Source organism: Xiphophorus maculatus, chromosome 9 (assembly GCF_002775205.1).
Source record: "Xiphophorus maculatus strain JP 163 A chromosome 9, X_maculatus-5.0-male, whole genome shotgun sequence".
NCBI classification, from domain to species: domain Eukaryota; kingdom Metazoa; phylum Chordata; class Actinopteri; order Cyprinodontiformes; family Poeciliidae; genus Xiphophorus; species Xiphophorus maculatus.
The window spans coordinates 2,797,782-2,810,463 of NC_036451.1; the positions used below are offsets into that span (position 1 = coordinate 2,797,782).

General features: G+C 37.3%; 1 protein-coding gene across 1 annotated transcript in view; it reads left to right on the top strand.

The window, feature by feature from the left end:
• LOC102226407 (ephrin type-B receptor 1-like) overlaps positions 1–12,682 on the top strand; it is a 102,748-nt gene that overhangs the window by 47,005 nt on the left and 43,061 nt on the right. Inside the window, exons 6-7 of the mRNA XM_014471042.2 lie at positions 5,670–5,825; positions 12,061–12,323. Coding sequence (XP_014326528.1) covers positions 5,670–5,825; positions 12,061–12,323 — 419 coding nt within the window. The remainder of the gene's footprint in view (positions 1–5,669; positions 5,826–12,060; positions 12,324–12,682) is intronic.

Genomic DNA, 12,682 nt, shown 5'->3' on the forward strand with positions numbered 1-12,682 from the left:
TATTGAATTTTTGTAAGTTTTTTTTCTTTTATTAAATCTTCAAAATGCAACGTTTAAGCAGCTCTCTGCACTTTGGTTCTGCTTTGATCTCACCCTTCATGACAACAAGTTCAAAGGATAAAAAGGCTAATCTGTAAAACTCGCTGATAACAAAACCTTATGACACTGGACAAAACTAACAAATGAAAATAAAAACATAGGAATCATACAGTATGAAGAAAATTGAAAGATTATTGAAGTACATCTAACTCGAACTACTCTGTAGTTAAAAATATTTGCTATGATTACCTGTGTTGGATAAATGATGCCTGCAAGTGTTCTTCCAAAAACAAGAGCATATGTTTTTCAGCTGCCAACCATGCTGTGCTTTTTGGTAAAAGTAGGCTACCCAAATAAAAACTTCTGCCAAATTTAAGGCTTAATATCACTGATTCTGAGATGGGATTAAATTGCTTTATCAAATGAAATAACTCTTCTTTCAGTTGCTGAAAGATTTTTTTTAATGTGTTCACTGTTAATTTAGTTCAAGCTCAGAAGTCATTTTTCATTTAAACTGATTGTCTTTCATTTGAGTACTCAAACTAAAACAGCCTCATCTGACATATCTGTGATTTCTGACGCTGTGTCAGCATACACCTGCTTGTTGCTGTTATCTCAGAAAAAGCAATTTACGGTGTCGAGGGACGGTGTTTGTCTTGTCTGTCTTCCCCAATCTGGCATCTTCTTGGTTGGCTTCCTTTGCCTATCAGCTGATAAAACCTTGGCAGGAAGCTGGACTCACTACTGGAACAGATGGTCATCTCTTTGTGAGGGTTTGAGCATGTCAAGGCACAGAGATGGTGTTTATTTTGCACCAAATCCGCGTATTGTGCAAACCATACGGCGCAACTGGCTCATGATCAAAGTCATCTGTGTGCATATTCAAACGTGTGTTTTTGTATTTATTCTTGTAAAGCAAAGTGGTGTGTGTGCATACATTTTTCAGAGTGTTTTTTGCAAAACAAAAATGCAGTAGTTTAAGTGTGCATATCCCATATGTGCATAAACAGCTTGTAAAAAGTTTGAGATAAACAGAAGAAATGCCTCTTTTAACCCTTCGTCCCCCTAAATCTCTCTTACTTCAGTGTGTTATCTCAAAACCTATTTTAACCAGATTGGTTTAGTGTATCTTCAGTTTTTTGGCCACTGTGGTTCAGTCGATAGACGGCTGGTCACTCAAACACTCAAGCTCTTCACACTTGAGTCACATTCTCCAGGAAACTCGCAAAAGTCTACACCCATTCATACACCAACACTGTTAAGCATCGGTATAGATTTTGTGGTTAATATCTCTCTTTACAATATTGTTTTGAACTAAGCGGTCATCTTTTAATCAGATAGTTATGAGTTTGAATCCAGTGTCGTCCTACCTCAAGTTGAAGTTCCCCAAGGCAAGACACTAAAGTTGCCAACCAATCTGCATATCGAACCACTTTGAGTGGTCAATATGACTGGAACTGCACTAGAAATTTAGACTATTTACCATCTAAACTTAATATAAAAATAAATAAAGGTATAGTTAACTATCAATCGATATGTATTGCAACCTTTATAGAATTTTTAGCTATGGCTAAATTTACAGAACCCCCTGGATGGACTGGTTGTAAGTAAAGTGAATAATCCAATTTAGTTATTCTGACATTAAAAGATTACTGAATGATATGTATTTTTGTTATTTCAGAAAAAATATGTGGAAAAGCACATTTAACCTTCACTCACCTGCTTTACAGCTGAGGTTCCACTAGTTTGACATAAGGCCACACTTGGATATGCACAGATAGCTGTACAGAGGTATGAGAGGTAAATAATAAAGAGAGGGAATAAGACTTGTTGCCATGGTGACACACCTCACATGTTTGAACAAGGTTGGTTGAATAAATGACCTTGACTATCCAGATGCCCATCTGCCTTTTCAAGAGACAAAAAAAAAAAAAAAGACAAAATGACGGTTCGCTTCCTACCATGTAGGAAACACAGAGAACACGTGGAAAATGGTGACCAAAATGTAATTTTTAAAGTGTGACAGAAAACTAACACTGCATTTCACAATGAAATAATTGATGAAGTACCATTAGCAGGTGGCAGCACTATGCTTTGGATATTTTTTTTTCTTAAGCATGGTTTGGAAAGCTGGTCTGCACTTCAAGAAAACCAGACTGCCAACAGGACAGCAACCCTGAAAAAAAACAGCAAAACCAGAAAGTTGTAGATCCATCCATGTTTATATGTTAATGGATCAGTCAAATTTCAATTTAGGTCTAATCTGTGACTTAAAGACTGAGGATCATAGATGATCTTCATCCTGTCTGAGTAAGCACACACTATTTTTCAAAGGAGAATGGACTGAAAGTGCTGTGTCTAGATGTGCAAAGCTAGTAGAGAGGAGAGAGATCTGCAGCTGTAATCTCAGGAAAAAGGTGGCTGTGTAATGTAATGACTCTGAGGGGATAAATAAGTGCCAAGCAAGGAGAAAATTACAGTTGCTTTTATTTGATCAAAGAGCCGAAGAAAACCACAAACAAAGGATTTAAAAAGTAAGTTTAGAAATATCAAGTGCAACTTTTTATTGGTTTACTATAATTACTTATGGAATATGTGTGTTTAATCTGAAGGAATGGAAAATATCAGTTGTCTGCAATTTGTGGTTAATACAGTTTGCACTGAAACAGATATTATCTTAGAAATTGAATCATTCATTTGAAACTGTCTGTATTAACAGAACAACTTAATAAGGAGAAAAAAATTGGTAATGTTTTTGTGTATATTTCTCAGCTCTATGCTAAATATGTCTTACTCCTTTCACTTGACAGTTAAGCTTTTTATTGCACATAATTCTTGTGAAATGACTTGTAATTTGTGGCTGTGATGCAGAGAAAATGTGAAGTTTCAAGTAATATGAATCTAAGACATTGGATTATTTAAATGGCAGTATTGTTGTAGTTTCATAAAGCTCTGTGACTGAGTGCAACATAATACAGTGTAAAATCAGACCTCTGGGAATATGCTCCTCCTGTAAAAATCAACTAAAAACAAAAGCATCAGCTTGTTGTTTTGTTCAGAGGAAGCATGCTATGATAACATTGGGAGCAAGAAATGAAAACATTGGTAATTGAGTTTTTTTTCACACTTATTCTGTTTTCCTTGTTTGTTTTTATTGCATTTTTTTTTTTCTGACTCTTGCTTTCTCGGGACAGATTGCTTACTTTGTACATTATTCCCGTGTCTAAAACTGTCCCATGGTTGACAGTCAAACTTCGTTACAGAGAAGGAAGAGAATTGTATCTAGTTAAAGACCAAAGTCAAAGTTGGAAGATCAAATCCTCTTTGTAAATAACCATGTTGTAGTTTCACAGCATCATGATCAGGGAGGTTTCAACTGAATGTGCATACACAAGATTAAAAATGGAACAGTATTTTTGCCAGACCATCTGAAGAAGTGGGATTATGCATGCATGAAAAACATTTTTGTTGGGGAATGTGTGAACTTTGACTGGTTGTAGTAGTTGATTCACATTAATGAACTTTGTGTTCCTAAAAGGGATACCACTGCTTCACATAAACTTATTTCTGCTCCATGTGGTAGAGTTAGTCACAAAGTTCCTCTGTGGATATTTTTTTTATGCTCTACCACTTTTAAAGTTCTGCAGGGACTTAACTGGTAGCTTCTTTTTAAAGCCAATCATTCAGGTGTTTCCCATAATTTATTTTATACTCATTCATTTTCCCATTATAATTTTCTGTTTGTTATGATTTGTCTCTTTCCTACTGGACTACAAGATATATAATCAAACATGTAACTGAGTAAAAAGCTAATATTCTTGGTTCAGCTCAAGTCTCTGAGTAAATCAAAAATTCCTCCCAATAGATCAAAATACGAGGCATCCATCTAGAACTGGAATGGTAAATGAAGGAAAACTTATTTGTATCTGAATTACCTTAACGACAATGCATATATTTAGTTGTATTGAGAACAGGTGTGTGCCCGACTTTTTACGCAGTCGCAAGAGGTTATTATTTATAATTGGATAAATGCCTTTGATGATTGCGATGTTTTTGCTGCATGCAGACAGAAAGCATTGTGTTGCTAACAGCTAAATGATGCAGCACTTTCAGACTATGCTGACCCATGCCCTGAACTCTGCAGCAAATGTCGCCCATTTAGTGTTCTGTCTGTGACTGCAATGATTGTGAAGTGTTTTCTGTCCCTTTATGCTAGAACTCCAGCAACTGGCATCCTTTTGAAGGCTTATGGAGATTTCAGGCTGCTATTGTGCCTTCAACAAATAAAGTCTGGTTACACAGAGCTCCTTTGGCATTACCTTAGCTTTTGGTGGGTGGATTGCAAAGTGTTGAAATTTAAAAAAATGAACCAAAACAGAAAGTGGGTTATCAAATTGGTCATGGTTTAGAAAAGATAAGTTGTGCTGGATTTTCTTGTCCAGCTGAGGGGCTTTTGACAGCACAAAAATTAGAAACATTGTGATGCTGGATATGAACAAATGTTTGATTTATCTTAAGTGTCAATTTATTTTGTTTTATTGTTTTTATTGATAGACTGGTTACAACAGTGCTGTAACGTGACCAACAGTGTTCTAAATGTTTAACTGATTTTGGATATGGTTGGTTAATATACCTGAGAATTTTCAGAAATCAGGGGAAATTTAGAAAATATATACCAAGCAGGATGGCATGAAAAAAACAAAGGATGAAAATATCAAGTTTGTTATCATCCATCCATCCATCTATTTTCGAACACCCTTGTCCTAAGTGGGGTCAGGAGGTGCTGGTGTCTCTCCAGCTACGTTCCGTGCGAGAGGCAGGGTCATCCTGGACAGGTCGCCAGTCTGTCACAGGACAACATAGAAACAGACAGTTTTTTTGTGTCTGAATAAGGAGCCTTTCAAAAACCACCGGAAAGTGATGTCACAAATCAGCAGGCACTGCCCTGTTACCTAGCAACCCCATTGAAGCCCAGCCACCCAAGCTGAGCTCCAGCACGTTTGGTCAGCTAGTTTTACTGCTGTATGTGCTGTACGTTGGCTGCTGGAAAAGACAAGTGTTTTGTCGTTTACTTGCCATTCAGAAACCACTTGCTGCATTCTTGTTGGTTGTGCAGGATGCTCTACTTCTGCTTTTCAAAGATGTACGGTTTCATGGTTGCGCATCTGTTTGCAGACATTTTCATATGCGAGTGTAAATGTTGATTTGGGAGGCGTGGCCAACAGCAGCTTATTTGGATTTAAAGTGATAAGAGGCCCTAAAGCAGCTGATTTTGGAAGGAGCTCAAAGTAGGCAGAACTGACCAAACAAAAGTCTAATTATCTATAAATATCTTGTTAAAAAATGTATTGAACATGTTTTGTATCGCACATAGATCTATTCTAATCTGATCAAGGAAGCATAACATCTCACCTTTAAGTGTCCTTTATCGTATTGAAGACGCACAATACGTTTCGTCACCATTACTACGTTTCGGACTTGTCAACATGCTTTTCTGTATAATTTCAGATACACACAATAACTCGATGTAAAAAGTCAAGACAAATGTGACATAACCCCTACGGATGAAATTAGCTTTTTTTCATCAATGTTCAGGGGTCCAAGTTAAGTTTTGCTTTATCTCTTCACAGCTTGTCCTCAGGGCACCTTTAAGTCGTCCCAGGGGGCAGGATTATGTCAGCAGTGTCCGCTCAACAGTCGCTCCACCATCGAAGCTGCCACCCTCTGTGGTTGTCGGAATGGATATTACCGTGGAGACATGGACAAACCAGAGGACATGTGTACCAGTGAGTCAACACATATAATTACTCTCTCAGTACACCTTTCAATAAGGTGTCAAAATGACTGGTCCAGGCTTACGATCCCAGTAGGTGACATATTACATCGTATCACAAACTGACAACACCGGCAGTCGAATATTTCATAATTAAATGAAAATCCAGCATCCACCTTGATTTATAATTCTGCCTGTAAATTTATGCACCTCAGTCGGAGCCGAAACACACGCGCACACGCCCACACGCGCACACACCCCTTCTTGTTAAGGGATTTTGGGAGTAGTGAGTAATAATGTCGCCACACTGCTCAGGCTCTCCATTCCAGTTGAGTATGTGTTTATTGTGTCGAAGAGTCTGTGCTTCAATGCAAGACGAAGCAGTGAGCTTGAGTAACGCAGCCACTCGGTTCCTCAGAGATATAGTGTAAGTAGGTTAAAACATGAATCATTTTGGACTCGTACTCTGAAACTGAGTGTGTACTGTGTGTGTAGCTGTACAAAGTATGTAATCACTCATGGGTTTTTGTGCTGTTCCCGGTGACCTGAATACATCTTCATATTTTGAGGGATTAAAAACAGCTCTGGTTCAGTCACATTTAGGATCTATTGTGTTTTTAAAAGATTTATAGTCCTCAGAAAATACAAACAAAGCTTTCAATGGTATCATTTATTTCACTGTCCACACAGAATTTGATATAAACTGGTGCTTGTGTAAATCATTAAATGTGTGATTTGTAAATTTTCAGTGCTATTGTTATAGGCCAGTTTCTGCGGCACACGTTGCTAGTACCTCATGAACCTCATTTTGCCGTCAGAGCTGCTTTTTTGTGTCCTAGATTCAACAAGGTGTCTCAAGCATTCCTCAGACAATTTTAAGATATTAATATGTTAACACAACAGTACATTATGCTTTTCCTGGAGATTTGTTGACTGATCACATTTTTAAGATAAATTTCTCATTTCATCATGTCTGAAATTATCTCAATTGGACTGAGATCTGGTGTCTGTGTCGCTCATTGGCATACTGTGGTTACAAGAGATGGAAATTTTCAGCGGATATATTGTGGCGTTTAAATAACTGAGTTGGTATTTATTAGCTGTGGTGGTAAACAGTGCCAGACTGTTTATCACCACAAAGTTGGTTACAAAACAGGATAGATAGATCTGTGTTTTCTAATCCTCTTCTGAGCAAACAACGTTTTTCCAATCTAGCATTGTAGGATTTAGGTGAGTCTTTATCAGTTGTGTTAGTTTTCAGCTTTTAAACAAGGAAATGACTGAAACACCAAAACTCAGAAATCCTTGATGTTAGTCTTTTCCCCTTGATTTATAGAGTCATTCCATAGCTGTTCCCAATCACCTGATTCCCTCACTGGAATCCAATGTCATTCTCCAAACTTTGTCCAGTATCATGGTCAATTCCCAATGCCCTTATTTTTTTGTTTGATTAATTTGAAATATTTAAACATTGGAAGCAAAGAAGTTAGTTTTTACTTGTTCAATGTAATTACAAATTTTAAATTTTGATATTGGCTGCACAGTTTTGTAGCTGGTAGCACCAGATGCTAATCTTGAAAAAACACAATTTTGCAATGATGGTGTTTTCATTAAATAAGAAACACAATTAAAATCAAATGTGAATAAGTTTGTAATAAGTCATTAAAAAACCATACGTCACCACGATCCTCCAACTACTTCCTGTCGTCTTCTTTGTGGTTTGCGCCAGCAGCAACATCTGGTTGTCGGTCATATGACTCGTGTGATGCAAAAAAAGTGTTTCCATTTCAATTTATTCAAAATGCATTTTAATACGCCCAATAAAACACCTCATCCTGGCTAGTTTTTTTTTTTCTAGAAATTGTCATGTTTCCTGTAAGCTTTTTCATTTTTGAAATGCCAAATTCTGGATTTTTCTGTTTCACTGTCCGTTCCTCTGATATTTTCTTTTATTTCTTTATTAAAGAAACTCTATTCCTTTATAGTTGACTTTTTTATAGAGTTGTTTATAGTAAATTGCTGGTTTTTTTATTTCAACAGGAGCAGTGCCTTATAAAGGCAAATATTTCTCACTTCAATACCATTGAAACAGATAGTAGATGGATTCTCAAAATGTTCTGTAGGTGGGTCAGGGTTTTATTACAGCAGAAATGGTGCAGAAAAAGCCTAACCTCAACACTTGAAGCACTCTTAAAATGATGACGATGGAGGGAAAAAATCTAATTTGCCAGTGAGAGCGTGTCAGATGTCAAGCCACTCATCCTGCATCGGTTTCTGAATTACTTGAGCGCTTTCTATTCAGGGGAAAAAACAAATCAGGTTGCAGTTAGAAATAAAAAAAAAAGTCAAGAGGGCAAACTACAAAAACAGTAGGATTAAACATAGATACAGAGGAGGGATTCAGAGTCGGACATGAATCAGGTAACCAGAGTGGAAGAGTGACTGCACAGTTTGTACATTGTTGTCAGACAAAAAAAAAATTCCAGTAGTAACATGCCTCACCGACTGCAGAGGTGGTTGGGTGCATTGTCTCTCAGCAGGTAAGTGAATATAATTTAAATTCTACAGTCTGCAGTCTGAGCAAAAAAGAAAAACAAAACAGATGACGTGTCAGTCTCTTACGAGTCTCCATTGTTTCAGCAGTGTGGCTAGATGCTGTGTTTTTCTGGCAACTTTGCATTTTAAAATGTTTTCAATGTTTACAGAGATCATTAAATGAAGACATATTTATGCAGAGAAAAATACACTCACCATTTGCCATACCTGGAACTTACAAATTTGTCGTTACCTTCCTACAATAATGGCCTAAGTCAAATTTTGCCAAAAGTTTTTTTTGTTTTGTTTTTTTGCCTAAAAGATCTTTTGGAAAAAAGAGGTGGTGATTATTATTTTTTAATTTTTTTGCAAAAATTTCTTTTTGCATTATTTTAGGAAGGTGACGATATGCATAACTGTAAATACACTGTATGCACTGCTTAGATTTTTTTTAACCCGCCGCTGTTTGTACTTTGATTTTGCTGAACATCTGTCCTTGGCTGTCTAAGAATTACATACAGAGACATATTCTTCAGGGTCGTCTCATCTTATGACTCTGGTTTAGCATACGCCACGGCCGAACATCCATTTTATCTTAAGCGCTCTTGTTTCATCTGTGTCACACTCTGTGTGATGTGTTTGGACTGTCAGCGAGAAGTGAGCCCCTCAAGGCTTAACCTTGTGAAAACTGCTTGAGCTTTGAAGACGTACTTTGACACAGAGTGAAAACTGAGACTGACGGACTGGTAAAGGACAATGAACATTTTATTCATGTTAAAGAAGGTGTTGGCTTAAGTCCAAGAGTTGCAAGAATTGGCTGATCTTCACGGGACGGTGATGACTAAAACCCATTTAAGTTGGCATCAAACAAACTGGTAATGCCATTTTTAGTGGTCACAGTGAAGAAAAATGATCAAGATTTAAGATTTAGAGTTAATTATTTAATTTGGACAGCAAGTATGGACTGGAAAAGTACATGAGTAATAACTTTGTTTTGTTTTTGTTTGTATTTTACATCATAAAAAGGTGATTTTCAATTGTTAAGCTGGTTAATTAAAGGTCCAACTGGTAATGAACAAATTCATTTTTTTCAGCAAAATAAAAGTCTCCATCTGATTGTTTGTGGCCCCCAAGCCAAACTAATTTTGACAGAAAAGCATAACTCTAATTAGAAATTGGGACAATTTATCTTAAACTTAATTAACTTAATTACTATTCATGCCTCTAAAAGCAAATTGCCTTTGGTTACATACATGAAAAAACAAAACAAAAAGCAAATCAAATGCTACAAACATTTTGTGATTGTGTACTGCTCTGTGTTTGAGCTTGTTTACTTTCAGTTTTGATTTGGCATGTTGATTATTTTTGATTATTTTGCAGTTCCAATTAATGACAAAACTGTTGCTCTCCTGCTTCACAAATGAAGCATTTTGCGCCAAAGGTTATGATAATTAATGGCTGTACTGTCTGATACCAGAAACGAATAGTTTGTTTTTAATTTGTATAGCAAGCTGTTTGACTAGTCAGTTCTTTCTGAAGTTCTAGAGCATATACAGGGGTCTCAAACTCCAGTCCTCGAGGGCCGCAGACCTACAGTTTTTAGATGTGCCACAGGTACAAAACACTGGAATAAAACGGCTTAATTACCTCCTCCTTGTGTAGATCAGTTCTCTAGAGCCTTGCTGATGACCTAATTATTCTATTCAGGTGTGGTGCAGCAGAGGCACATCTAAAAGTTGCAGGACTGCGGCCCTCGAGGACTGGAGTTTGACACCTGGCATAATACAATCTAATTACTTACACAAATGTAAACAATTCTTTATTTATTACCAAGTAGTAAAAAATATTCATACTTTTTTCTTTTGATCAAAGCACAGGGAAACCATCCTAACCCTGATTTGTTGAAAAGATGTTTTAATTATTTTGTATCTTTTTAGAATTAAATTTTGTCAGTATTGTTTCATACTTTAAATTTCTTTTGGTGCAGCACAGTATAGTGATCATATGTAATAGTCACTACATTGGTGTGCGTAATATTATCATTGCAAAAGACTTTAAGGAAAACCGTAAACATTTTGCATGCTAGTTAGATATTCAGCCGGTTAAATGGAGACAGTGCAGTAAATTTCCACCCCTGACAGAGCAAAGTGTCGAAGATGCTAAAGGTCAGTGACTGTTGAAAACCTGGAAGAGTGAGGAAAATATGGATTTGTTGGTTGCTGTCCCAGTAACCTTGACATCACAGGATTTTCCATCATGCAGCCCAACTTCTCTGCATTACGTCTATATTTGCGCCATGATAAAATTCTAAATTACTTTCTAGGCTGTGCAGATCCTGGGTTTTGGTGACCTGTTCTTTTCCTCTATGGTTCTAAACAAGAGAGTGTTTGTACAAAAAAAAAAAAAAAGAACCATGTTGCTGAATTGTTTGACCCCAATTCCCGTTGCCTCTGTTTGAAGCTCAGTCCCCGATGGCTCAGAACACAAAAGTCTACTCTTCCTTCAGACAAGACAGAACAAGGCTTCAGTTTTCCCCAAGAGGAGATTTAAAGTGGCAATTCAGCGGGCACAATTCATTTGTGAGATTTGACAGCAAATTTACCATTTGGTTATGTTGGCTTTTAATAAAAGATGAACTGATGAGGGTTTTGATGGGGTTGATATCATTTTTGGTTTAAATGTTTGACCTGCCATTTGGGATTTAAGCCAATGCGGATTTCTCAGAAAGAAAGTTTCTTCTGTGAGATGTCATTATTTTTATTAGGAAGGTCGGTGTGACAGAGGAGGAGCTGCAGATGTTTTAAAATAGACCACATGATTACAGTGTTGACTTTTTAAATACTGTAGTTTTTAGCATTTTTCAATAGCAAACTGGAACTGTGCTGCACCCAGTTCAGCCTTCCTGTTATCGGCTGAACTCGTTTCCAGCCTGTTAACACTTTGCAGGTGAAATGCTGTGAAGGCCTGCTGTTTGCTAATGAATTGGCTTTTAGCAAGACTAAAAATATACAAAAACTCACCAAATTTTTTACATGCATCAGTTATAAGAAGTACTTTAATTACAATACATATTTGCAGCACTTCATCCTTAATTTTCATGCCCATTTCAGGTTTTGGAATATAATTTCCATTTCACAATGGATATTAAGGCATAGTTTTGCCCTTTTCTTATTTTTCGTGAAAGGACTAAAGCAATAAGGTGGTTTTGGCCCCACATCAACTGATTTTTATGAGGGCAAATAAACTTTGTGGATTGAGGGAATATTTCTAGAGTGAGAAATGTTTTGTGCACCCAACCAGCTGCAATATTAGAGGCATTTTCTGACATGAATAGCAAGAAGGTGAGATACTCAGCATACAACAGGATTATAACACTGTGTCTGCCTGCTATGATTGTTTAAATAAGAAAAATGCAATGACACATCTCCAGTCGTCCTGTACTGGCTTACTTTTTTAAGGCCTGTGTGAGAGTTTGTATTTGTGTTTTTGTGAATGGCAAGCTCAGATGGCAGTCATCTTTAGAAAATGCTTTCAAAAGAAATGTTTTTACTGTTATCAGTAATGTAAAATCATGGGTTCTACATTTGCAGTGCCTTAAAAGCATATTTTAATATCAAATAAGGGGATCTCTTACAACTGAAAGAATCCAACACTACAAACATGTATTTTCCTTCCTCATTGACTCATATTTCCTTTTCAATTCCTGATTTCAGGCGTTCCCTCTGCTCCTCGCAATGTGGTCTCAGTGGTGAATCAGACGTCGGTGATCCTGGAGTGGCACTCGCCACGCGACACCGGGCACCGTGACGACCTGTCATACAACGTTGTGTGCCGGCGTTGCCACAGCAGCGAGCGGCGGGCATGCCAGCCATGCGATGACAGCGTGGTTTATACTCCAGGCAAGGAGGCGTTGAAGGGAACAAGGGTGGAAATCAGCAAGCTTCGTGCTCACACGTCGTACACCTTTGACATTCAGGTTTGTGCCTGCAGATGTATTATCTTAGGTTTGCAAGGAAATGCAAGTATAGGGTGATTCTTGCTGTGCAGTATACCCCCCCCAAATAGTTTAAAAGCTTAAAATTCATAGTATGTTGTGAGAAATATTCCTCAAGTTTTGTTTGTTTGTGAAAAAGCTCCATCCGAACATGATAAGCCACTTTAAAAACAGCCTTGTTCTCGTCAGTTATTGTGTAAAATGCAAATTGCTACCACCTATTCACTAAAATGCTCAAAGATACTGGCGCTACATAGAAAGTTGCTGACCTGCAGGCTTTTATGCAAAATCTGCAATTATATCTGCCGGCTTACAAGGTCACTGTAATGTCTGTAAAGTCT